Here is a 27763-nt window from a genome sequence, read left to right as displayed (position 1 = left end):
TCTTAAAATGTATAATGAAAAATTTTGCCCTTTGCATAATGGAGAAAGATAATCAGCCCCTTAGAGAAAACTCAAGTTTTTAAGAAAATGGACGTCCAACAATTACTTGCTTGTCAAACGATAAGATTGATAAACTTTAGACTGACTTGTATCTCTAGTTGGTATGCTTTCTTACTTTGATCTTGGGCAGGTGGATGAGGCCTGAAAAGGATGTGAGGTTGTTCTGCTCCAAGTTGATCTTGCACAGGTTAGTAAATAAGTCTGGACACAGATCAACCATCCTGTGGGACGGGGGAAGGAGGTTTGAAAGCTTTATTCATTGTGGGAGTGAATGAAATGTCAAACTCGACTGTTTCAGATTCGTACCTGATGGAGCAGGACTGCAGGCTCAGATGGGTGATTTCTTTGTAGTTTGAGTGGCCAAGTTTCTCCACTACAGAGTCAGCGGTCAGTCTTCCCTTGAACATCATCTTTGCACTGTCACACTCACCTGAATCCTGCAGAAAACGCAAACAAAATAATGTATAAAACTTAATGTAAGTGTTGTAAGGTGTGAGATGATACGGTAGTTGTAGGTTTTTGGAGCATACCACTGCTGTTCCATCCAGAGCTTTAAGGAACGGTAAATGGAAAACAACGTATATTCGATAGTTTTCCAGTATGTCCACTATGGGATTCCCATAAAGATCCAGGATGATTAGATTTTCCAGTGCCTAAAGGAAAAAAGTGAGTTTAGACATGTCAATAATAAATTAATTATTTGAATAGGGATGCAAGTTATAGACTGATGTATTAGTTGACTAATGATTAATTGATAGGCAATTTTCTTAAAAACCTGCCTTTTCTCTTGTGTGAAGAGGGCCGACTGCACAACGGTGTATTTGGGACATTGTGGATAGAAAAAATGAGCAAATATCCACCAAAAAAAACCCTCAGAAATCTGGAGAATAATCTCAGAAATGTTCTAGAAAAAACTCAGAAATTTCTCAGCTCCAAAAGTTAAAAATTCTGAAATTAATTTCAGAAATTTTATTTTTTTAAAAACAATGACATTTCTGAGCTCCACCAGTCTATGATTGCAAGAAAACCCTCATAATTTTTTTGATTTTTCTATAAAAAACTTTTGTTTTTTGGTGGAAATTTGCTCCCCTTTTCTATCTACACTGGCTCGTAATACACCTTCGTACTCTTTCCATAACGAAGGGCTACATTTTTCATAATCTGCTGACGCCGCTCCGTCATGCAGCGTCTCTGCTGAATCGGCGCTTTTGAGGTGAAACTTGTTAGTCGAGTGTTTATATTTAAAAACAGAACCGCATAAAGTAAATTTTTCATCCCAAACCGGACTCTTTCTTGGACTGTTTTCTATTTTTCATTTTGGTATAATGGCACCGCCATCTTTAATTCTATGTCGACTGTCTGGCTCCATTTAAGGATGACCAGCGGCGCCCTCTGCTGGATGGCGGCTGAAATACACATTAAAAGAGGGTCTAGAAGGCTGTTGTTAATTAATCAATTGGAACTCATTTTAATCTAATAAATTATTAATCAACAGTTAATTGTAAGGCAGTTAATTGTCCGCATGCCTGTATTTTAAACTATTTTTCCTCACTTTAAGAAAGTAGATGTCTCTCGATGTGGAAATCTGGTTGCCTCCTGCGTAGAGCTCCAGGAGAGAGCGAACACTCCTGATGCCACTCGTTGAAGTGATGCAGTTATTTTCAACAGAGAAATGAGTCAGAGAGGGCAGCTGGTTCAGAACTGGGCAGTCCAGACTTTTAAGATTGTTCCCATCTATGCTCAGCTTCCTCAGGCATGGAAGTTTTGCTAAACCTAAATAAACAGGAGGGAAAATAAAAACATATAGGCACAGAGTCTGAGCTGATCAAAGGAAGTGATGTTGAGAGTTGGATGAACCGTTGAGCGAGCTGATGCAGTTGTTTTTTATGGAGAGCTCCTCTAACTTGAGGCAGGTGTCCAAGCCGCTGAGTTTGGAGATGTTATTGTCGTTGAAAGAGGCCCACCGCAGGTTCACCAGCTTACTCAGATTGAACAGTTTGAAAAGTCTCTGGTTGTCAAAGTTCAAGGTTGTGATCTGCTCAAAAATTGACGACCGCAGGCAAATAAAAGGACATATCAGATATATATATTTATAAAAGTAGAAATTTACATAAAGAAACACATCCACCTTTTATTTCTCAATGAAGTTAAATCTAACTAAACGTTTCTAGACTTAGCTTAGAATTATCCAAACTATTTCTACTTCCTAAATGACAGAAAACTTAGCAAGAACTTTTTTTCTGGTTTACTTGAATTCAAAAGTTTGTGACTCAAATTAACTCAGATGTGTTGGTTAATCTATTAGATGTTTAAAAATCGATTAATCATGATTAATCAATTATTGAAATGATCAAATGTATCTAAACTTTGAATTTAAGTAATTCAAAAAGATTTCTAAAAAATATTCACGCCAAGCTTTCTGGCATTTATCAAAAATAAATAATTTTGGTGATTCTGACTAATCTAAATCAAGAAAAGTTTAGTCGATTTAACTTCAGACAGTAAGGAAAAAAATGTGTCTCTTTTTATTCAAAGTATACAAATATCTGATTCCAACCGTATATTCTACCCAAGAGGTCAAGCTGAACACAACTTATGGTTTGTCCTCTTGCTGCACCTTACCTTTGCCATCCAGTCGGACTCCAGTTCTCTGCCGGGACCCCAGGGAGCCGGACCCAAACTGGAAATGAGCTGAGCAGTGGACAGCAGGCTGAGGCTTCGAGGACGTTCGCTGTTGGTACGGGACTGGGCCAGAAGGGCCGCCTACAAGCACAGCCAGCAAATCTAAAACCAGCATCGCCCCTTCCTGTTTGCTCTCATCATACAGAAACCTTACAGCAACTCGACCAGAGCAATGACAGACTGTTATTTCTGCAGAATAATAACATCTAAAAGAACAACACAACTACAAACTAGAGCTGAAACGATCAATCAGATTAATGGTGATAAATCTATTATTGAAATAATAATCAACTAATTTAGTGATCAACTAATTGCTAACTGGAGTATACATATTCAACAAAGGACAATTGCTGAAATAACATACTTATAGTAACTAAGTCAAAACTGTACAAAATAATTTGCATTTTCACAAATAAATCTTTGTCTGTAAATATGTAAACTCTTCAAATGGCAGTTTTAGCTTCATGGCGCATTTCAAAAACATTAAGGTTTTTGAAATGGTTAATTTTCCAGACACCAAAAAAATAATTACATATTGCCAAAAAGAAGTCAAGCTTTTAGGTGCTTGAGCTGTTTTTAGGAGTACAGACCCAAATGGAAGTATAAAACATGCAAAATTTTTATAATGTGAAATTTGCATAATAGTTCCCCTTTAAGCATCATCCTCAGATATAACCAGGTTGCTTAACATGGCTTTTGTTCCCTTAATTTTAGGTTCTTTGTCTGATATTGGAATTAGCTTGGTGATCTGAAACATGTGGGATAAATAGAGGAAAATATTTTGTCACTGCCTACATAGAAGAGCTATGATCATTGCTGCCACACGTTGAATATGATCTCATTTTATATTGGAACAACTTCCAAGATGTGCACAGAAATCAGATTCGTGTTGTTTTAAAGTTTTGCATCAAACTAAATATGTAGCAAAACCTAAATTTGTTTTAATTTCATAAACATTTTTGCTGCCCTCACACACAAAAAAGGGCCAGAAAACCTCCACCTGGCTGATTTTGACGTCAGCAGCCATGTGACGAGCTTCCTCTGCCTCTTCTTCTGTTACCATCGCTCCATCGAGGTGTGTGAGGGTTGCAATACGAACCAGTATGGTCATTTTGACCGCCTCCGGCTGGAGATAAAAAAAAACATTCACACATTCTTTAAATCTTGGAGTTCTCACATGTTGCGTGTGACAGTAAACTTTTCACCCTGCTCTGCACCTTGATCCATGGATTATATCTGGTGTCCAGTTTCTGTAAAGCAGGAGTGTGTTTCCGCAACACGGCCGTGTCTTCTCGGACTTTGGTCAACTTATTCCAGCTGACGTTGAGCTCTTGGAGCTGCCCTAAACTCTGCAGCCCCTCCAGAGTCACCAGCTCGTTAAAGCTAGCGTCCAAAACCTCCAGGTTGGGCTGAGGAAACAGGCAACAAGTTTTTATTCGTTCTGCCTCCAGAGTGTCTGGGGTTTGTCACACATGATAGTCCAGTAGACTCAGTTTGATTGGGAAACAAAGTTGCAACATTTGTTGCATTTTCAGCCTTTGGAAAAACCTGTTCCCATCCTCGCCTGTGGTGGCGCTGCACCAACAACCACTGCAGTAAATGACACAAAAACCTCTGAAGAACACATGAGTGCAACTTCCTTCTTCAAAAAATGTAAACAAAAATGGAGTGGCCTGAGATTTTAGCGCGTGTAGGATTTCTTTTTTGTGTTTGGTAACACGAGTCATTTCTCCTACTAGCACATGTTTATTTTGTTTGTATTTACCCAGAATGCCCTGCACTGCAATCAATTTCCTGCTTTTGGAGCGATCTGCGGTCTGGTTGGCATTCACATATGCATTCGGACCACACCAGAGTTCACTTCAAACCTAGGTTTGTAGGCGGACCAGATTTCACTCGTTTGGTCTGCATCAGATCGATTGATGCGAATTCTGATGTGTTTGTTTCCCCAAATGAACCAGACGTTCTAAACAAACAAACTAGAGGCAAACTAAACAGGGCAGACCTTCACACCAGCCCGGTTTAGTTCACTTTAATCAAACTCTAGTTGTTTGTCTAGAATGTCTGGCTGTGAAGGCATAACTATGATGTGGACCAACAAAGTGAACTCTGGTCCAATTACAAACCTTGGTCTCGGTTCGGTTGACGTGAACTTTGGCGTAGTTTGAATGTATGTGCAAACGCCAGAGATGGAAAACAATGCAGGGCATTCTGGGTAAATACATCTTAAAATGTGTGAGGCTAGACCTTGCAGGAGAAATGCCTTGTGGTTTTCTGCCAAAGACAAAAGAGAAATCCTCCAAACACTAAAATTTGGCACTACCCCATTTTTGTTTACATTTCGTGAAAAAGAAAGTTATGCTCATGTTCTTCAGAGGTTTCTGTGTCATTTCCTTCAGTGGTTCTTGCCGCAGCGCCACCACAGGTGAGGAGGTGAACAGGTTTTTCAAGAAATTTGGATCGTTCAACAGTGTAGTGTGAAAGCGAACCACACCAGCTGCAATGTAAGAAATGTTGCAATTTTGGTCTCCAACTGAACCGAGTCTACCGAACTATCAGGACGCTCTAAAAGTTTCTCATAAAACTGCCGCAATATCATTCAAATTAGTCCTTTTGGGTGGCCCTATACACACTATTACATTGATTTTATATGACTATGTTTACCATGTGAGAGATGTCATCAAGGCGTGTGAACTTATTGAAGCTGATGGTGAGATGTCTCAGAGCTGAGAGGCTGGAAATCTCTTTGATTTTACTCAGACTGTTACCATGAAGGTTGAGGACCTGCAGATTCAACACAGCAGTGACGGATCACAAAGAGGGATGTGAAAAGAGTTAAACACCTTCAAAGGCCTTACAGTGATCTGACTGAGGGTGTTCGCTCTGGCCACACTCAGCAGGGTTCTCTCATCGAGGCTCAACAGTTTTGGCTGCGGCTTCAGAGTGGGATCCATGCTGAGGGCGGCGACGTCCGCGGTGGCGTCTTCAGAAAGAGAAACATCCCTCTGTCCACAGCGGCTCAGGTCTTCTCTGTTCTAATAACCCATCAACATGTTCAGGTACAGAACAGTTGGTCAGTGCTGATTTTAACAGTAAAACAAAAACATACATTTATTTTTATGTAATGCTGAGCTTTAATGACATGTTTGAGCTGAATTTAGTAATCATGCAGCTGATTTGGGCAAAATATCTTTCAGACATTTTGGATTTTGCAACATGCAACAGCAAAAATGTTCAAAAACAAAATTTGTGTTCCCACATTTGAATTACTGATCCGATAAAAAAATTACACATCTTGACACCCCCACTATTATTTGATTAAAGGACTTTGGCAAATTGCATCTCGACTGCTTTTAGCTAAAATTCACTTATAACATGACATTTTCCCCATGTTATAAGTGAGATAATCTGCCAATGGAGCTAAAACTTTTTATGAATATTAAGGAGTTACTGTCTTAAAACAAGCTCCTGTATCTTGGTGAAAAGTTACTTCTAAGTTAGCTTTGTCTCATTTAAAGTGGGCAAAGGTACTTGCACTAGAAACCAGACAACAATACTTGGTAAGATTTTTTTTGTTTTTGCAGTGTAGAGATCTTAAATATCCAACCAGAGTGATGCCAGAAGCTTGTCAGTTGTACAAAGATAAGTCAGGAAAAAAATACTCAAATTACCGTAGTGATATATTCAAAGTGTACGATGTACTCTGGCAGGATGAGCTCATGGTCAAATACAAACCACTGCCTCCGGTGGTGGAGCCCACCCTCAGCGCTCCGAGGCATTCTCGCTGACTTGGGTCTCTCTAAAGAACAAACACAAGGAGATCCACAGAAACTGACCGGCTGCAAACATAAACTCTTTGAGTTGGGTTCAGGGAATACCATCACTTCCTGCAGAGCTGCCCCTGGGGTCCAAGTATTGGTACACAGAGTAGACATTGGGAAAGCCATTTCCCAGGTCACCAGGAACAGGCAGGCTGTTACCCACAAACACCTTACAGACAATAACATGGCCTGCAGGGGAACCATAAGACTTCAGCATTTAAAGCATGGAGAGAGAAGGAGCCAGGTAATTTTAATAAAACTGTCTCACCGTGCCTGAAAGGGATTTTATCTAACATTTGCTTGGAGTCACATTGGTTGGGCTGCTGCAGCAAAAACTGGATTCTGGGTTGTTCAGAGACAGCTAAACTGTTGGATAAAGGGACAGCAGCCTTTCTTCCCAAACCCTAAAAATACAGAAACACACAAGTTAATCAATGAAAAATAATAATCAAGAAACTGACACTTTGCTTCTTTGCACAAGAATGTTGAGAAAAGATTTTATCTACTCTAAGCGGTCATTGACTTGAGCTCTTTCTGAAGACATGATCTTTTTATTTATTCCTATTTTTAAAATAGTGAATCAACCGAAGCAAAATAAATTTATTTACAGTCCCTTATGAAAATATTTGCTCCTTAAAATTCTTCACTTTCATTAGGCCTGAAACGATTAATCTGATTAATCGTGATGAACTGATTAATCGTGAACTAAAAAATGGCATTTGCTGAAAGAACACACTAAGAGCAGTAATTACATCAAAACTGTACAAAAATACATACATTTAGCATTAAATGAGTACATTTGAAGATAAAAAATCATATTTTTCTATAAATATGTTCAACCAAGAACTCCACCAGTGACATAGTTTCAGCTGCTTCAAATTCTGTAAAAAGAAAAATAAATAAAATCTCCCATTAAGCACCTTTTGCTACACATTTATTAACCAGTTAATCCAAAATCTAATCACCAGATCAGTCCTATACTGGACTGATGTTAAGTTCAGCAGAAATGACTGAGTTGCTCAATGTTGATGTTTAGAAGTATTTTATTTTTTTATTTTTTTAGCAGCAGATGCATCCTTTGCAACAGATAATCAAACATTGAACTTTTATTGCATTTTAGGAAACAAAATATTTATGATTTAAAAGAGAAATTCAGTTATTTGTTAATGTACTTCCAATATTATAGAATGTGCTTTTTATCCAATTAATTGATTAATCGTCAGAAATCGTCAGAACACAAGAAAACTTACAAGTAACTTTTCAGTAAGATATAGATGGTTGTTTTAAGTCAATAATTTCTTAATAAAAGTGCATGATAATTTGTTTTAGCTTTTATTTTCTTTATCTCCTTTCTTGATTTTACTTTTGTCTGTTCGAAATAAATAAATAATGATCAAATAAAACACTAGATCCACTGGCAGATTATTTGACTTGTAAAATTGGAAAAAGGCCTTAAACGTGAAAAAAAAATCTGCCAGTGGAACATTCTTATCAACATTAAGGAATTATTTACTTAAGATAAACTCCTATAATTTTCTGAAAAATTACTTATAAGTTAGTTCTGCATCAATTCAACTCAGGTATTTGCACAAGAAACTGGACAAAAATACTTGATAAAACTTTGTTTTTTTGCTCTGAATACATAAAATCTTGTGGTAGTGACATGGTGAAAAAAGTCAATGATAATGAACATTTTGACAAAACACTGCATGCTTAATTTTCATAGTAATTAATCTGTATCAAACAAAACCACTCAGGTGTTTCTAGCAGCTTGCTCACCTTCACTTGGTTTGTGGTTTTGAAACCCTCCTCTAAAATAAACAAAGTTTCCTCAATCTCACTTATTTCAGGGTCAGCAACGTAGAATAAATATTCCAGTCGACGTCTGTAGTTCCTGTTTAAAAAAAACATCCCTTTATTCCACAGCACGAAGTGTAGATATGCAGAGGCTTTAAAAGGCATTACGCTGTCATTTTCTTTACTCACTGTAAGGCGACAACGGATTCTTCTGTGGAAAGAAGGCTGTGAAGTTTGTCTTCAAAGCGAAGCCTCAAAGCGCTATTGTGGATGCGGAAAACCCTGTTAATCTTTATGTCTGCGATCCTAAAGCTTGTGTAATCGGATGGAGAGAAGCGGGAGAGCAGCAGGTTGCGACAGGAAGCGTACCTGTTGGTTTGAAAACATAAAACAAGCTTTTATCTGCTCTATGCAGCTTTGACCTACTGCAAAAACAAAATTATATTCTAGTCTGTCTCGGCCTATATTGCTACACTTGAAAAAAGACAAAAACAATTTAATAGTTACTTTTCAGCAAGATATACGGCCTTGTTTTTAGTAAATAATTCCTTAATGTTGATGAAAATGTACTAGTTTCACTGGCAGATTATTTCATTTATAATTAGACACTTTCCCCATGTTATAAGGTTAAATAATCTGCCAGTATACTAGTACCGTACTTTTCCATCAATATTAAGGAATTGCAGACTTAAAACAAGTCTCAAAAGTTACTTGTAATGTCTTATTTCAAGTGTACAAATAAGATATTTGCACCAGAAACTACACCACCATATTTGGTAAGATTTTGTATTTTTGCAGTGAGAATTTTGTTGATGAAGATCTAAACCAGTACCATGAGTCTAAGGGGCAGCCCTCCTCCACACGAACATTTCCAACACTTTCCAGCTCCACCAACAAAAACTGAACCAAATATTTTGTCTGCTTTGTGGCTTGGATCATTTCCTCCTCATACCAGGCCTGAACCCTAAACATACAAACACACAAAAACAGCCATTGTTATTCATGCCTGGAAAAGGCTGCATGTCCTAAAACGCTCCAGTCCGATAACCAACGCAGTTACGTTTAATTACAAATGTGCGCACTTCTTTGTCCATATTCTGCTAATGTCGAAAAACTGCGGTGTTTCCATTAAATAAGAAGTTAAATAAAATAACGCGTGAATATGCTTGTAACTGAAAATAATAGCAGCGACGGATGTAAACATTTACATGAGATTATATCCATAATTCAGCCATGGCGGTAGCGCTCATCATCTATCAGCCATCTTCTTCTTCTGGCAAGCAACGTCGGATGTGCCTAACCGCCATTAGCCTTCAGAGGAGACGTTAGCATCTTATACAGCCGGTTGGAGTGAAAAGCCCCGGCTATGTATGTGGCGTTTTGGAGAAACGGCATTTAATGTCCATCTGATTCAGTCTCCATTTTGGCCATTTTACAGAACTGTTTTTAGAACGATACACAGCTTTATATGAACGGTGCTATGCCGTGAGAGCTCTCCCGGAGCCAGCTAGACATTGTCCGGGGGAGAAAAAAAAATTATCTTCCTCCTACTACCATAGACATATTATGTCTATGCCTACTACTGCCTGTCTTCTTCTTCATGGTCTTCGCCGGTAGTGACATATTACCTTTATTAGACGAAATTGATAGAGGATATAGTTTTTATTATTATTATTATTATTATTATTATTATTATTATTATTATTATTATTATGTTAGTTTTAAAATCTGTGTAATATATATCAACTCGGTCCACACTCCATTCCAGTAGATGGCGGTAATAAACGTTGCTTGCCAACGGAGAAAGATGGAGAAAGAGAAGAAGTAAGGACAAACGGTTTTTGAGTCACATGACTTGTGTGATGCGAAAAGTTATTTCGACACGGCTGAAAAACCACCTCATCCTAGGGTAAAACTTTTTTCTTTTCTTTTTTTACCGAAAAACGTTAGTTTTTTTTGTCTGTTTGTTTTTTCTCTTTTTTTTCGAAATTGGCGTGTTTCCATTAAGCTAATTCATTTTCGTAATTTCAATTTGCGCAGTGTTTTGGTTGATGGAAACGCAGCCATTTACTCATCCATCTTCCTGGTCCATCGTTGCAGTCTTTCCCTCAGTGCTTCTATCTTCAGCAGTATTTTGCGCTCCACGCTGTTAACGTCCAGCTTTGCTCGTTTAGTGAGAGCGTCTTCGTTCACTTTTCGTCCTTCCAATTCAGTCTCCATCTTACTGCTAGCAGTCCCTGGACTTTGTGTCATCATGGAGAGTTCATGTTCAAGCTAAAAATGACACACAGTGCGGTGAAAATAACGTATTCCTAAAGTGCTTAAAAATAAAACCTATTTTTTTCCACACCAGATCCAATTTATAGTTTGAATCTGGCTTTTTCTTTTAAAAAAAATAAATTACAAATGATAGCTTTTATTTCACTCATCCCTTATGCGAATTGTACAACGGAGAATTAGGGCCATGCTACGAGAATTTTTGTTAAATTACGAGAAAATAGTCATTATATTAACAGTAAAAACACAGTTTTATCAGAAGAACGTATTAAATTACAAGGAAAAAGTCATATTAAAGAGAAAGCTTAGATAAAGTTATCACAATCTAACATATTCAGATCAGTTCGTGTGGTTCTGTCTTCAAAATATACATTCGTTTGCTCAATCGTTTCAAAATTCTGCTACTGATAATACTGCTGACTATGTGTTAAAAGATTTAATATTCCCTTATCTGTATAACTCACAAAATGCTCAGCATTCCTCTTTTTTTTGTGTGATTTTTTTTGTGTAGGAATTCTCATAAAAATATGACTTATTTCTCTAGTGTTAAGATTTTATTCCGGTAATATTTTGACTTTATTCTTGTATTATTTCAACTCTATTGTCATACAAATTTATTCTTGAAACATTATGACGTTATTCTTATGATTTAAGATGACCTGAATTCAAAGTCTAAATAAAACAAGATGGCCGCCCTGGGCGCTCTGACATCTGAACTATGGAAAACCAAGAAGTGCACTGGAGAAAAAAAATCTAGATTTTCCAAAAATTAAATCTTCAAAAACCCAAAAATGTGACAAATTGACCAAATTAGTTTATCATCCAGGATTACTTTTAAAGAGCTTTTGCATTTTTGTCATACACTTGTTTCAAATCATCGTACAAATCATAATGTGAGACAAATATAACTTGAATAAGAAAGATTTCAGAAATACAAGTGGAAACAGCCCAAATCAGTGGAACCAGATGATTAATTTCACCTGTAGGTCAGATGAAGTCGCTGCAATAATTATTTAACAGTGCTTACACTTTTGAGGGTGTGACTGAGAGTCCGGATGCATTCCTCAGGCAGCTTCATCAAACATTTCTTCCTTTCCTGTAGAGCAACCTGGGTCTCTCTCAGGTTCCTTTGAGCAAGGCGAACACGCATGTTGTAATACATCAGTTTCTTCATAACTGCAGACTTCAGAGGAAAGAGGCCAAAATAAAAATAACAATAAAATGTGCGTCAATTAAATGAATCAAATGTTTTGCCTCTCATTAGTCGAAGATTATAGCAATAAACGCTACATTATATCCCCACAGTGTTGTGACTAATGGCTATTTTGGCAATCGATTAATCTGATAAAAAAAAATTGGCATGTTCATCAAATTTTTTATTTAACCACTTAGGACTATTTATACAATATTAGAAATACAAAATAAATAATTTTATTTCTTTTTTTTAATTTGAAACAAGAAAATAAACATTTTATTTCCTAAAATGCAATAATAAAAAATAACTTTCAACATCAACATTTTAATAGAAGGCTCAGCCTCAGCCCTTTCTGTTTGACCTAATAACACAATGTAGGGCTGATCTGTTAACAACTGATTAATAACTGGATATGAAAAAGTGATTGATATTTTTTTGTCCTAAATTTTAGCTAAAAATGCCACTTTTCGAGTTCTGTGTAGGACATATTTATAGACAAAGATTATCATTTTATCTTAAATGGCAAATATTTACTTTTTTTTTACATTTTTGGATTAATTACCGCTAAGACTGTGTTGTTCTTTCAGCATATTGCCTTTTCTTAAGTCTGAATACCTCAGTTAATTAATAAAAAAATGAGTTGATTATTTCAAAAACCGATTAATCACGATTAATCCAATTAATCGTTTCAGATGGGAAACAATTAGTGAATTGTGTAAAATCAACAATGTTCCATCATTCAGTGAGTCTTACACTTTATATCATAATGCAATTTTCTTTTATATGTTCATCTTTAAATTGCCGATGTTTGGTTTCCAGTTTATGGTTTTGTCAAGAGTGTTTACATGCTTAATCACAACCCCATCAACCCACCCACAGATAGGTTGGAGTCTCCATCTTAATACCTCAGCAGTATCCTTGATTTGTTTGCAGGAGACATCCCAGTTGTCTAGTCGCTCCAGGCCGGGCATGTGATAAAGGATGTGTATACCGTAGTTGCACAGCTGACACACAGGGTTCGAAGCCGAAGTGGGGTCGTTCAGAGCTAGCTCTTTCAAACGGGGCAAACGGGCCAGGTGGGTCAGTTCCTGTTGGATCAAAACACAAAGACCAGATAGAAGATGAGACTTCTGTTCTCCATCAGGTTAATTTGTTCTTAAAGGTGACCTACACAAAACATCTTTCTTATATTTTTGCACAAAATCATTTTCAGATAAAGAGATTTTATTCTGTCTAGTTTGTGCTGTTTTAGGGCCTCTTCTAAACCAGTTGACTGAACATGCTGGAGTTCCGCTTGGGTTGCTAGGTAACAGGCTGGGCTTGGCTGGGGGTGCTAAGTAACGGTGCAGTGCCCATGTATTGTGACTCAACAAAACAATAAATCAGAATCGGAATTCCTTTTAATGTCATTGAGCAGGAATAAAACACAGCGAAATTTTAAAAATAACTATTCCCAAAGAAACACAGAACAACTGGGATGTTAAGAATAAATTTAATAAGTACATAAATAAATACCTATCAGGTTTTAGATGGATTTGCTGTGTTCTAGAAACAACAGCTCTTGGTAGAAACTGTTTTTAGTCTGTTTGTCCTTGATTTCATACATAAGTTCCCAGAAGTCTGCACCGGAAGTGATTCGTACCATCTTAGCAGGCAAGCGGACCCATGGCTTCCAAACCAACAAAAAGAAAATATATGTGGACACTCTTAACCAATGCGCGAGAAAATGATACATTAAAATGGCTGCTGTTAGGAACGACCCGTATGAGACGGAGAAGAAAAATATGTGAACAAGCTACCTCAGGTCTCATACTACTGTATAGTTAACAACTCGGTGAACACAAAGAATGCGTATATCATGGAGGAGTTTTACGGCCTGAAATCTATGGACGCATACAATCAATGCACAGATTTGTAAAGGACGTTCAAACTCTTCAAGTGAAAAATAAGTTTCCGGTGACCGGCAGAGTAAGTACATACATAGGCTTCATGTCCGTCTTAGCTAGCAGATAAAAACAACATTAGCTAAGCTAATATTGCTATTTCAACATTACGTACTACAGAAAAAATCACTTATATTTATCTTAGACAGATGGATATACAGAGGTGAGTAGAATACTCAAAAACTATAATCGAGTAATACTTGTAAATTAAAGTACTTGTTCAAAAATTAGATAGGGACGAGGCGAGAGCTAATTCTAAGCTTGTGGTTTGTTTGTTGTTGTCATAGCAACTGCCTGCCAAGATTCCTTTTTTTTTTTTTTACTTTATTTGTTACAGTAAACAACACCACCACTGTGCTGCGTAGCTAAGATGGCTGTTAGCTACAAAGTTCACACAAGTGTGGTGTCACATGAGAAATATATATTGCCAAAGAACAGCTGGGTGTTTTTTTTTTTTCCAAGCACTTTGGGTGTTTTTAGAAAAAGTTAAGAACCAAATAAAAATATAAAAACAAACAAAATGTGATTTTTCTGTGTGTGTGTGTGATTTCAGTCAATTCCAGGTTTATTCATAAAACAATACAAATAAATATATTGGTATATAACAAATGTAATTTTAAATTTTGTGCAAACATGGTTTTTAAATCAATGTGGGAACCTGTATGTACCCTGTTTTGCTGGATGCATGCTGGAAACTCAGTCTAAATATCAGAGAGATGCTGTTAGATGCAAAAAGACATTCTTGGAGTCTGCGGTGAAAAGAGATGCCACACTGAGCTGACAAAGGGACTGAGATGTTTTTCTTTGACCCTGCAGTTATTAAACTTGTCTCTGCACAGTCAGACAATAATTACATTCCTGCAAGCGAAGCTGGAGCAGGAGAAAAGGTGAGCTTCGAGAAAAGAGCTGCGGCGTGAAGCCGATCGAATCAGGATCAACAAAAATTTGTGTTCTGTCGAAATGACCTTGTTATGTTAGAAACAATGACTGTGCTTTAAAAAACAAGGATCTATGCAGCTGAATGCATGTAAAAATGCCAAGATCATGTAAACCTTTAGGAGATTTTAGCTATTTAAATAAAAGTTCTTTATTTGTGAATCTGTGATTAAAAACCTCACTATTCTGCTCAGCAAAATCAGTGTAAAATTCCTGAAATATCGGAAAATCTCATCTAACAAAGACCAAAACAGCTCAGTAGAAAAGTCTAATTCTGGTTTCTAATAAAATAGAGGCATGTAATATGAGCCCCTATATAAAAAGAACAACCTTTTATTCTTTTGTTTTAGACCAGAGAGGTTATTTCACTTCATAACATCTGAAAAATAAGAGAGTGGCACACCTGCTGGTGAGGACAAATTTAAGTCCAGAATGAAGAAGGGAAAAAACATATATATCTGTGGCATAGGTTCAAAAGGTATTGGAAACATTCCTCAGAGAGTCTGGTTCATATTGACATGGTAGCATCGCGCAGTTGTTGCTGTGGATTTGTCGGCTGCACATCCATGATCTGAATCTCCGGTTCCACCACATCCCAAAGCTGCTCTATTGGACTGAGATCTGGCGACTGGAGGCCATTCAAGTTCAGTGAACTCATTGTTCAAGAAACCAGTCTGAGATGATTGGTGCTTTATGACATGGCGTGTTATCCTGCTGGAAGGATCCATCAGAAGATGGTATACTGTGGTCATAAAGTGATTGACATGGTCACCAGCAACACTCAGGTGGGCTGTAGCGTTGAGACATTGATCAGTTGGTACTAATGGGCCCAAAGTGCCTGGAAAATATCCCCCATACCCAGGGGCGCAACTACACATTATTCAGGTGGATGTGAAAACATAAATCAGCACCCCCTGCCCCCCAAAGGAAGGTTGAAGGAGCGTGGAAAACATACGCTCGCTCTAGACGACAATACGTGAAGGGTAAAACTCGCTACATTTACCTCATTATGTGTGCGAGGTGAAGGAGCGTAAGGCGTGCTGAAGTGTATGGGAAAACATCTTCGGCGCGCCGCCCCCTCCAGACGGGGTTTTGACGCCCCCTCTGGTGATGCGCCCCTATGCGTTGCATGTGCTGTATACCCCCTTTTTGCGCCACTGCCCACTGCATCACCACCAGCCTGAACCGTTGATACCAGGCAGGATGGATCTAAGCTTTCATTTTGTTGACGCCAAATTCTGACCCGACCCTCCGAATCTCACAGCAGAAATTGAGATTTGTCAGATCAGGCAACATTTTTCCAATCTTCTACTGTCCAATTTTGGTGAGCCTTTGCAGACTGTCGCCTCAGTTTCCTGTTCTAAGCTGATGGGAGCAGCACCTGGTGTGGTCTTCTGCTGCTGTAGCTGATCCGCCTCAAGCTTTGACGTGTTGTGTGTACAGAGATGCTCTTCTGCAGACCTCGGTTGTAACGAGTGGTTATTTGAGTTAATGTTGACGTTCTATCAGCTCTATCAGTCTCTCCTCCTCTGACCTCTGGCATCAACAAGGCACTTGCGCCCACAGAACTGCCGCTCACCGGATATCTTCTCTTTTTCAGCCCATTCTCTTTAAACCCTAGAGATGGTTGTGTGTGAAAATCCCAGTAGATCAGCAGTTTCTGAAATACTGAAATCAGCCCGTCTGAACATGGAATGGTTGTTGGTGCCAAAGTCACTTGGTACCTTTCTTCTTCCCCAAGAAGAAAGGTGATTACGTTCTGATGCTCATTTTGATCTACAGTGGATCGTCTTGGCCATGTATACATGCCTAAATGCATTGAGCTGCTGCCATGTGATTGGCAGCAGCAGTTGGACAGGTGTACCTAATAAAGTGACCAGTGAATGTACACACACACACACACACACACACGTTTGTTTTGCTATCTTTGTGGGGACTTTCCATTGACTTCCATTCGTTTCTACAGCCTAAACCTGACCTTTACCCTTTTCCTAACCCTATCCATCACATACCTAACCCTAACCAACCAAAACTCAATTCATACCTTAGCCCTAACTCTGACCCCTGACCCAAAAACAGGGTTTCCCCTCGTGGGGACCAGGCTCCGGTCCCCACGAGGAGCGATTGGTCCCCACAACGTAGTATATGTCAGGAAAATCGTCCCCACAAGGTATTACAAACAAACGCACACACACACACACACACACACACACACACACACACACACATACAAAGACTTGCATCTTTACAAATTACTGGGATGCTGAAATTATAAGCCACACTCCTGTGCTCTTGCTGCTGAAGAAATTATCTGAAAAATCTAAACTGACCAAGACCCCTGACAAATATTTTGAGATGCCCTTTTGTGAAACCAAGGATTTTAATAAGATTTTAAAAAATAAGTAAGCATACTTTTAGGAGAAAGAATCTGAAGGATATGTTTTGGTTTTCAGTCTCACCTTAAAGGAGCTGATCTTGTTCCCGGACAGATTGAGAATCTCAAGGTTGACATTGGGATCAAGGTCGTGGCCTAAAAGAGAGAGAAATGAAACAAATATTCAATTTTTTTTTTCTCGAAAAGCTCCATCAAACGTTACAAAGAGGAAGGGATTCAGCAGGCCCACCGATCTTTTCAATGAAGTTATCAGAAAGGTTTAGTTCCCTCAGATTCTTCATCAAATTCAGGCCCTTTGGGGATAAATTACAAAGCAGTCAAACAAAACAGAAAATAAAATTCAGGCAGACAGTAAACATAATTCATTGTTCCAACCTGAATCTTCGTGATGCAGTTATTATTGAGCCACAGATTCGTCACGTTGACTTGCAGCTCTAAATTCTTTATTTCTTGTATCTGATTATCATACAGGTAGAGTCTTTCCAGCAGGTTACAGTTCTGCAGGCCGGATATCTCCTGCAGTAAAGACAAATTATTATCACTCCATGCTGGTAAAATGTTCTGATCTCAACATTTTACCCAATAGAAGCACCTCTTTACAGGATCACAGACAATTATAATTTTGATCATTGGGTTTAGGTGAACTGGTGCTTCAATCATCTCGTCTTTAATTTATATTAATTTGGTTTTGCCCTATTCTATTAATTCTAAGACAATTAATCGTGATTAATCATTTTTTTAAACTAATTTAATAATCAATTAATTGCTAAAAAAAAAAAGTAAATTTGCTGACAGAACATGTTCAGAGCAAGCTTTGGTCAAAACTGCGAAAATATATACTGGTACATTTTGTATTTAAGAATGAATATCGCTGAAATCTCCTTGAGGATATTTCTTCTACAACAAATCTGAAATGTCTTTCTTTGTTTCTTAAATTAGCTTAAATTGATTAAGCTATCAAAAGCACATTTGAAAACGTTATACACTAAATGATCACAATATACATTGATTAACTTTACAACAGATAAAATAATAAAACTACAAGAATAAAGTCATAACAGCAGGAGTCAAAATAATATGAGAATAAAGTTGTAACAATATTACAATAAAGTCTTTGTATTACGAGAATAAAGTTGAAATAATACAAGAAAAGTCATTATGAGAATAAAGCAGAACAGTCGTACGAAAATAAAGACAAAATAAGGAGAATAAATCCCAATATTTCAAAATAGCATATAGTTTGTAATACGACTTTATTCTCTTTTTTTTTACTTAAGTTTTATAATTTTATTACTTTATTCTTGTAATTTATTTTTTATTAATAATAAAATTAATACGCTAAGTTAATATCGCGGATTAATTATGAAATGAAGAATCATAATCGAAAATGATGAGACTTCATTTTGGTTTAGTTGCATTTTTTATATTTGTCCACCAGATGGCGCCACTTCCTTCAATCTAAACATGCAGCAAAATGTCTCACTGCTTCATGTTACAAAAGTACAAGTGTGTTTTGTTATTGATGTTGGACATTGGTGATTTGTGTGTGTGTGTGTGTGTGTGTGTGTGTGTGTGTGTGTGTGTGTGTGTGTGTGTGTGTGTGTGTGTGTGTGAACAGCTTACAGTGAGACTGCACTGAACGATCCAGAGCTCCTGGAGCAGTGGACACAACTCCAGTCCTTCTATTTGTTTTATGCACTGGCCCACGATGGTGAGCTGGCAGAGGTTTGGAAAGCTGGAAAGCCCGATGATCCGGGGGAAACCAGAGAAGAAGACCTCCAGGGACCTGATGCTGTTCCCTTCAGTCTCTATTTTTTCATAGGACAGCCCGTTCATCAAGCACTGCCCAGAGAAAACAAACAGAAGATTTGCCTCAGCTTTCTTCTTCCAGAGTGGAACGACTACACAAAACATGCAACTGCAATGTAGAGCTGAAACGATTAATCAGATTAATTGATTACTGAAAAACATTGTCAATTAATTTCACAATCGATTAATCGTTAACTGGAACGTACCATTTCTAAAACATTCCAACAGTAACTAAGAGCCAAAACTGTTTTCAAAAGTAAAATTAGGAAATCCCTTAGTTTAAAAAGCTAATAGTTTTGCTGGCAAAAAGCAATCTAGTTTTGAGAATAATCTTAGAAATCTTATAGAAAAAAAATAAAATTTCTGCACATGAACAGTGGGAAATTAGTGAGAAAAAAATCTCAGAAAATTTTTAATTTCAGAAATCCTCTAGAAAAAAGTGAAAATTTCAGTCTGAAAAGTCGAAAATTTGCTAGAAAAAAATCTAATTTGAGATAAATTTTCCACATATTCTAGAAAAAATATGACAATTTCAGTGTTTCAAAAGTAAAAAAAAAAAAAAAAAAAAAATTCTGAGATTCAAAACGTACTGTCGTGTGGATTAGAGAAAATAAACAATTCCAACCTGTGGACCATTTCTTGTCTTGTAAAGTTGATTTTTGTTGCGTAATCATTCCGTTCATGCTCATTTTGCACATTGTGTTTTCTTACTCACCAGTTTTCTAAGCGCCGCCTCCTTCTCAGAGTATTGCGTCTGTTTATCCTTGAGCAACATAATTCTACAAAAGCACAAAACACATCTTATAATGAAATAATAATAGTCGCAACAGACGAAAAGAAAGGATGAACCAAACAAGTTGATGTTAACTCCACAGGCTAAACCTCCAACGAACACTAATTTTCTCACCCTTAATTTATGCGCCTCGTTTAAGCGAGAGAGACGCTAGAATAAATAAAACACACATGTCAGTCTTTATAGAAGAAAATCTGCCCCGTTGTCCATTGAGGGGACACTCCGCAGCTCGTATCCAGGCACAGTGCGTCTGGTTGCTAAGGGAGACGGCTGAACCTCCTCTGAGCCGCCAGATGAGGGCGCCACACTGCAAGATATTTCTCCTGTAAAAATCGAACACTATGATATGGCAAGCCATTAGAATATTTAATCAAATCAAACTTTAAAAGTTCTTTTTAAAAATATAATTCGTACAACTTCAATGTGTATTTCAGATTTATTACAGCTGAGAGTTTATCATAAATTTTAAGTTTATGATATTTCAAAATTCCTGAAATGGTAGTTGTATTAACACATGAGCCGACCATTCAGATTTAAAGAGAACACTAAAATAAAAAATAAAAAAATCATTAATATTCACACAAATTAAAATGTTATCTGGGATGTGAAACCGAGAAACTAAATAAAGTATTTCAACTATAAAATTAGTATAGATAAAAACATTAAAATTATTTTAAAATCTGGTGATAATTAAAATATATTTTAAAAAATAGTTATTGCTTATTGTGTTAAAAAGCATCCTAAAATGAGAGTTCAGTCCTTTACTGGATCTGATTGTTTGAATTGCAATACATGTGGATTAAAACTGAAAGCAACTTTGAGTCAGACAATCTGAATTGTGTTGCAACACTAGACCCTGGGTGGAGAGCCAAGAAGGAAAGCTAATACTCCTTCAGAGATGGACATACCCAAAAATATTACCCAAGTAAGAGTAGCACTACTTCAGCACTATTTTACTCAAGGAAAAGTAAAAAAGTAGCCATTCAAGAAATTAAAATATAGTTGGTAAAAAGTCTGCTACTGAGTAGCTGATCAAATTATCAGTCATTTAATATTTTAAAAAATACATCATCAAACGGACCAAAATATAAAGTTAAGTGCGAATTTTTTATTTTATGGAGCAAAATGACAATAATTCATAACAAAAAAATAACAAAATCGGGTAAAAGAAAAATATTTTTTATCCAAATAAGTTTCTTTCAATAAAAAAAGGTATATAACTTTAACAAAAACTGCAGGCGTGTGTCTGTGTCTGGTGAATTTTTGGCTAAAACAGGTTTGTTTTTCATTCAGTGAGTAGAAAATCCAGAAATTTTACTCAAGTAAAGAATAGAAATACTTCATAATAAAATTACTAAAGTAAAAGTAAAAATACTCCTAAAAGTACATTTAAAAATTACTCAAGTAAATGTAATTGAGTAAATGCAAATAGTTACTGCCCAACTCTGAACTCATTATATGATAAATCAACTTGACATACAGATGCTTAAAAATGCAAAGCACAGAGCTCTCCCGTCTTTCAATGTATTTAGGTTATTAACTAATTATTATTTATTGTAGTCAAATTCCGGCTGGCTGTCATATTTCGTGGAAGTGATTATGTGCAGATTATTTCTGCAGCCGATGTGTTTACTGAACTGTTTATTATGAAGGTGTGAGTCCGAAACGTCTTTCGTGTTTTTATCCCACATGGAGCCAAAGACTGAGTCTCCGGCATGACGTCAGCGTCGGATCAGTGAACTAAAACAATCAACCTCACTCCCCTGCTTCTGTTCCCAAACCGACCGCAGAGGCTCCGCCACAGAGACCCGGACTCAGCGGACCCGGGTCCAGCAGCTGCGTTGTTGTTGTCATCAACCCCCCACACCCCCGCTCCTCTTCTCTCCCCTCCATCCGTCCATCTCCCCTTCCTCCTCCTCCTCCTCCGCAGCTCGGATTGTCGGCGCGACCATCCGGCACCGATACATCCAGCACCGACAGGCGCGGGAACGGCACCGTCTGTCCGACCAGAGGAACCAGCATGTCAGCTGCTCAGCCCAGCGAGGAGCTCGGCTCGGACGGGAGGTGGTTCGGGGACGACCGTGAGCCGAACGGCCTGTTCGGAAACACGGCGGCCAGGTTCGGAGAGCCGAGAGGCGGCGTCGACGCGACGGCCGACCTGGATCACCAACAATTTCATCCTTTCCAGGAGGACGGGAAAAGGCCTCCCGTTGCTATGGAAACTGCATCTACAGGTAAAACTTATGTATTGGATATAAATATTCAGGCATGTATAAATAGCGGGGGATTGATTTTCTGTGCCAAAAATAAAAACAAAACGCGTCGCTCTTCCGGTGTAAACAGACAGGAGCCAGTTTGTCAGATCACCAACAGGCGGCCTTTAATTTTACTCTGAAGGTTAAAAGGGACCTTAAACTTTAAACCTTAAAACAAACTAACTAAATTAAAACACTTTTAAGACGTCGATCAGCAAGAAAACAGAAAACAATGGCATCTCAACCAAATCCAGACAAACAAAGCAAAATAAACATTATGGTCCCAATTATTGCTCCAACATTTCATTAGCATGTCTCCTATAATAATATTGATATGCTGTCTCAAACTGTATAGGACTTTAATTCGTCTGAGTTTATATCGTAATATAAGCAAAGTTATATTGCAGATGCAGATCTGTGTTTTTGTTTGGGAGGCTGAACTCAGTTTGAAGTCTGTCATCCTCTGCTCTGCTCGGGTTGCTATTTTTAATCCTCCGGTAGCTTTTTATTCGCTTGGTGAGCAGAAGTAGAGCCCTGCACTTTTATTCATGAATCCACTGAAAAATTTATGATTATGCTTTTTAAAAAGAGGTTGGGGGTTGGGGGCGTCATCTTGTCCCCTCTCAGGCCCTTTCTGTTGCTGGTCAAAAACCAACGATTATTTGAATTTTTTCCAAAAAAAACATTACAAAAAGTTTAATTTTATTTTTAAAGGGGTAGTATTTATTTACTATGTGTACAAGTCTCCATCGCTTAAAAAAAACGAATTCTCTTTCTGACACTCCCGTCTTCAAACTGACATTTCTTCATTAAGTAGCTTACGCTATAAGTTATCAATCATTTCATGATTGTACCGACTGACACAATTAATTAATAAGCCTATTTGCTTAAAAACTTTAATTTTCTCTTGTATCAAGAGCTTTAACCGCCTTTCCATATGGCTAAATTTGTCAGAATATGTCGACGATCGCCCCTTGGATGAATTAGCGCTATTACAGCGAAAATTAAGAAGCTTGTCAAGTGTTTATATTTCAAAACATAACAGCATACAGCGGATTTTCCACCCCACAACGGACTCTATTACACCTCTGGCTGCGTCCGAGTACCAGGTTCAGACCGCCTTGAAACTGTTAAAAGTGTTGTCAAGAGAAACAGAGATAAATATGTTCTCTTTCCCGTTCTGGCCGCCATCTTTGTTTCTATATCAACCGCTCCGTTTCAGAATGACCAGCGTCGCCCTCGATGGATGGCGGCCAAACTACAACAATAAGATAAATTCGAAACAGACGTAATTAGTTTATTGATTAGAACATATATATTTTTAAAAATATAATTTTTGATCCAATATACCATTAATCAAACAATTACAAGTCGATTAATTGTCTCCCTCCCTAGGACTCCTTTTTATAGAAGTTCTAATGAGTTCAGCCATAATTTGTCACTGTATTTTTTATTTGTATTTTTGTTTACTTTAAAGAAAATTTTAGAAACCGAATCCAGTGAAATATCCACTAAGCTTCAGCCTCCTGAAAAGTCAACAGAGTGGGTGCTCTGCTCTCCCAGACAGGCTGTGTAGGTGAGCGCAGACAAGCACGGTTTATTTTGGTTCCTAAAAGGAACAGGATAGTCTGAGGTTGTTGTTTCTTTTCTCTGAACGGTCAGCGGGGAATAATCTGCTCTGTGTCTTTGTTCTCAGTGAGACAGTTGCATCAGATCCTGCAGGGCAAAGGGGACATGTTCCTCCTAACCAGCTTCAGGGCTGGACCTTTTCCTCAGATCCTTGTAGTGCAGCATACTACTGTAAAAAATCTTCCAAGAGTAGACATAAACTTAAAAATTTGTATGCTCATCTCTCAGATTTTTCATATTTCCCATTAGACATTTGGATTTCAGGATGATGGTAATTTTTCAAGATGGCTGCCATTTTTGAGCCTCTAAAACCAATTATTGCCACAAAATGTTACCCACTTTCATGACCTGGATTAACTTTATGTCACATCATCTGTTTTTGACTTTGGTAATTTGTACAACTTTATAGTAAGAGTATGAAGCAAAACCCTAAACCAAAGACCTGCTGTTTGTGAGTCTCGCACCAATTGTCATCTGGAAGGAGATGAAGACGTGCGACACAGAATAAGATGTCCTAATGGTTAGCGTTATCCTTTTGTTTAGCAGTTTCACATTAGCTTCTGCTAATTGTTTTTGTTTAACAGTTTCAGATTAGCTTCTGGTAATTTTTGTGTATTTAGTTGTTAGCTTATGCCAGTATTTTTATGTGTTTAGTGGTTTAGTGTTAGCTTCAACATTTTTTTTGTGCATATAGCAATTTGGTGTTAGCTCCTGCTAATATTTATACATGTTTAGTGGTTTAGCTATTGTGTTCCAGTTTTGTCATGTACAGGAAGTGACTGATCCTGGGTTTAAATTGCTGCTCTCTAAATGGAGATTAAACATTCAGTTTATCATTGAAGAAAAAGTAAATATGAAACATAGACTTGTTTGCTTTCTGTGTGTAGAGAATAGATTTTATTGTGTTCAAATATTTAAAATCTCATCTACTTCTAAAAGATTCTTTTTCTCCTAAAATTAATCAATTCTGAAATAATAAGCTATAAAGTACATTTATTTTGAAAATTAGAGTATTGACACCTTAATTGGAAACTGAATGTTTATATTGAAACTAATCACACATATATGGTAGATTATGAACAACAAAGAGTTACAGTAAATAAAAACAAGACAACCCAATCGAAGTACAAAGACATTTTATTTTGGCCAAAACAAAACTTCCTTAACAGTTTTATTTAAAAAATTTTGTCAGCCTATTACTCTTTCTTCCTCTCCTGCTCATTACTTGTATTAATAACCATCACTTTTCAACTCTGTATTGTTTATATGTCAGATTGCTCCTAAATAACCCTGAAATAAACTCCTTCAAGGTTACCAACATGCACTGAAATAATCTAAACCCAGCATAAATCCCTATATAAAGTTTTACCACTCTATTAAATTGAATACTTGCTCATGATTTATTCATGCTTGATTTCAAAAGCGTAGAGTTCCAGTTTGGCGGAAAAGGATAATTAACTTTCAGGAGGATTATTTGACACATATTGACTTACATCTGTTTGAAACCATCTTTAAAGTTGTAAACGTTGCATTTGCACAATTAAAGGACCGTCTGTGATAATCTCAGCAAAGTAATGCAATAATAATTCTGCATGAGTGAAAGGTACAAAATGTCACGTTGTTGGGCGTCTGTAATGTATGTGGAGCTAATGCGCGACACTCTGCTCGGACAAACACCATCAATCACGATAAATCTCCTGTAATCCAGCGCCTGATCGGTGGATTAAGCCCGCGTCTTTGCATCGTCTTTGAGAAGGACAGAGCGGCCTGTATGTCTGCCTGAGTCCGTTTTCATATGTTTGAGATGGAGGAAGCACTTAGAGAACTCTGCATAAAACAGCACTGTGCGTTTGTGGAGAGCTGCTCCTCTCCCCCTCAGGGGAAACTGGGTTGCGGGATCTTTTCAGACAACAGACGTAAAGTAACAGCTTAAACTCCGTTCACGCTGCAGCCTCAAGTGACTCAAATCCGAGTTTTTTTTTTTCTTTTCGCCTCAGTGCGACCTGTATCTGATTATTTCACGACAGTCCGAACAACACAGCTCGGATTTTTACCCCCCTGAATGCGACCCAGACCACTTGGATATCCGATCTTTTCAAATGAGACCTCAATCCTAACGTCAGGTCCTGAACGTCATTGATGCTCGACAAACGTCATTACCCTGCGTCCTGATACGCGCAAGCGGGAAGAGAAACAACCACCATGACGGTAATGAGGATTAAGTTGTTAATGTGCTGGCTCCGATCGGACATCAACTTCAAAATCATAAAATATGCTCCACCGTTAGCATCCATGTTTACTTCCGCAAACACTGAGGACGCTCTCCATGTGTGACGTTATTGCGCCCTCTACTGCGCATGCGGGAACACTTTCATGACCTATATATTTGCAAGTGTGAACGACCACGCCAAAAAAAATCCTATTTGACAAAAAAATCAGAATTGAGAATTAAGGCCTGCAATCTGAATGTAGCCTAAGCGACACTGCCATTAACGATTATTTTGGTAATCGATTATTCTGATCATTAATCAATCAGAAAAAAGTCACATTCTGCAGCTATACTTATTACTCAAGTAAGGTAAAAAGTACACTGCAGTAAAACAATTTTTTACCCCAATAATGTAAATTAAACTAGTTGCTACCCATCACTGTACACGATGTTCCATAGACTGTAAAATTGCTCATTGGAAATTTGCTTATAAATTTTTGGGAAAAAAAATAAAAAATTAAATCCTGTTTTTTTTAATAATTTTTTACACTGTGATGATTTGTGACTTTTCAGCTGTATCAAAATTAGTGTATTTCGCAAAACTACAATGGAAACACTTTTTTCACATCACGGGTCTCGAGATCAACAACAGGACGTTGTTACAGCAGGAAACGATAAAGAAAACGACAGGAAGTGGCATGGGGATGATTTTTAAACTTATCACATTGATAGTTATTCATATGATTTTAACTGTATTTCTTATTTAATGGAAATACCATAATCACTTTTTTTAAAAACATGTTTAAAAAAAACAAACGTTTTTTTTTTAAACATACATAACCAAGCTGAATAACCAAGTTTTTTGCACATTTGCAGTGAAGTTTAAAATGCTCTGTGGCGCCATGTCATCCAGATACGAGTCATAATTTTTTTTAAATAAATTTGATCTCATGCATTATCCCACATAACCTCCTTAAAAGCCATTATCTGAAACTTGATGCCATGTTTACGTCCAACTCTTCAGAGCTCTGAGGTCTCTAATCCCTGAGCAGACTACTGCCAATCTCCTCCTGGGATTACAGAGCAGCTACTATCAGCAGCAGAAATATCAGACCGTTTCTGTGCAAGAGCAAACTCCACCACCCTCCATCTATCCTACCTAATCTCTGCTGAAATGTAGGTTTAAAGTCGCATTTAATATGCGGTTCTGACCCAGAAAACACATCTGCAGACAGTCTTGGTCCTCCCCCTGTTCTCTTTGTTCATTCATAAAGCCTCTCCAAGCAAGAAAAACACAATCAATACAGAATAAAGCACATAAATTCAGCTTTAGACTGGCTTTGATTTATTTATTTTTCTCCGTCTGATTCATCTTCAACAAAGGCTGGTGGAGAAAAACGTTTGTCCTGCATGGCTTTCAGTGGTGAATACGGCATCGTAATTGCGTGTCCCTGTTTTGTTGAATCGATGCTGCAGAGCACCTGAATCTCTCAGCTGCGGTATCGACCTCTGCTTGAAGTTTTGTTCCTGCTTAAAAAGTCGCCCTTTTGTGCTCCTCGCGTCTTCAGGAGCTCACCGGCTGTAAAGTGGAGCAATCAATGCATTAATAACGAGTACAGAACAGAGAAGAGTTTAAGTGGTTTTATTGGGTCTTTCTTAAACTAAAATTAAAGTAACATCAATTATTTTTGTTTGAAAAAAAATCATCATTTAAAGACTTCAGGATGTTCCTGCTGATTCTTATGCATTCATCTTCTGGAGAAAACCCCCATTTCTCATGATTTTTCTGAAATTTTCTCAATTTTTTTACGCTGGGTCCCTGTGTTCATCAACTCTGGTATTTCAGAACCAAATCAAAAGTTTTTAAGGTTTATTTTTCATATAAAAAGTAGAGTTTGGCATCAGCAAAACTTCCTGGGACTCAAGTGAAGTTGGCCTTTCCCTTCTTCAAATTAAACAAAG

The 27763-nt window shown here is 37.5% G+C and overlaps 2 protein-coding genes across 2 annotated transcripts in view; one reads left to right on the top strand and one right to left on the bottom strand.

The window, feature by feature from the left end:
- lrrc9 (leucine rich repeat containing 9) overlaps window positions 1-20528 on the bottom strand; it is a 37960-nt gene extending 17432 nt beyond the window's left edge. Inside the window, exons 1-24 of the mRNA XM_088002725.1 lie at window positions 19631-20528; window positions 18730-18948; window positions 17482-17622; window positions 17336-17399; window positions 17171-17241; window positions 12738-12920; window positions 11665-11820; window positions 10432-10634; window positions 9193-9324; window positions 8550-8729; window positions 8343-8457; window positions 6832-6967; window positions 6621-6752; window positions 6414-6541; window positions 5601-5777; window positions 5407-5526; window positions 3960-4151; window positions 3743-3868; window positions 2683-2823; window positions 1918-2095; window positions 1613-1833; window positions 591-713; window positions 367-497; window positions 176-281 (exon numbers count right to left, since the gene is read on the bottom strand). Coding sequence (XP_087858851.1) covers window positions 176-281; window positions 367-497; window positions 591-713; window positions 1613-1833; window positions 1918-2095; window positions 2683-2823; window positions 3743-3868; window positions 3960-4151; window positions 5407-5526; window positions 5601-5777; window positions 6414-6541; window positions 6621-6752; window positions 6832-6967; window positions 8343-8457; window positions 8550-8729; window positions 9193-9324; window positions 10432-10634; window positions 11665-11820; window positions 12738-12920; window positions 17171-17241; window positions 17336-17399; window positions 17482-17622; window positions 18730-18948; window positions 19631-19690 — 3435 coding nt within the window. The 5' untranslated portion in view covers window positions 19691-20528. The remainder of the gene's footprint in view (window positions 1-175; window positions 282-366; window positions 498-590; window positions 714-1612; window positions 1834-1917; window positions 2096-2682; window positions 2824-3742; window positions 3869-3959; window positions 4152-5406; window positions 5527-5600; window positions 5778-6413; window positions 6542-6620; window positions 6753-6831; window positions 6968-8342; window positions 8458-8549; window positions 8730-9192; window positions 9325-10431; window positions 10635-11664; window positions 11821-12737; window positions 12921-17170; window positions 17242-17335; window positions 17400-17481; window positions 17623-18729; window positions 18949-19630) is intronic.
- A 961-nt stretch (window positions 20529-21489) lies between these two features.
- rtn1a (reticulon 1a) overlaps window positions 21490-27763 on the top strand; it is a 28830-nt gene continuing 22556 nt past the window's right edge. The window contains exon 1 of the mRNA XM_088002646.1: window positions 21490-21942. Coding sequence (XP_087858772.1) covers window positions 21729-21942 — 214 coding nt within the window. The 5' untranslated portion in view covers window positions 21490-21728. The remainder of the gene's footprint in view (window positions 21943-27763) is intronic.

Source organism: Poecilia mexicana, unplaced genomic scaffold (genome assembly GCF_051168715.1).
Source record: "Poecilia mexicana isolate PSO_F unplaced genomic scaffold, ASM5116871v1 scaffold_22, whole genome shotgun sequence".
Taxonomy (NCBI): domain Eukaryota; kingdom Metazoa; phylum Chordata; class Actinopteri; order Cyprinodontiformes; family Poeciliidae; genus Poecilia; species Poecilia mexicana.
This window is presented reverse-complemented; position numbering and strand designations above follow the sequence as displayed.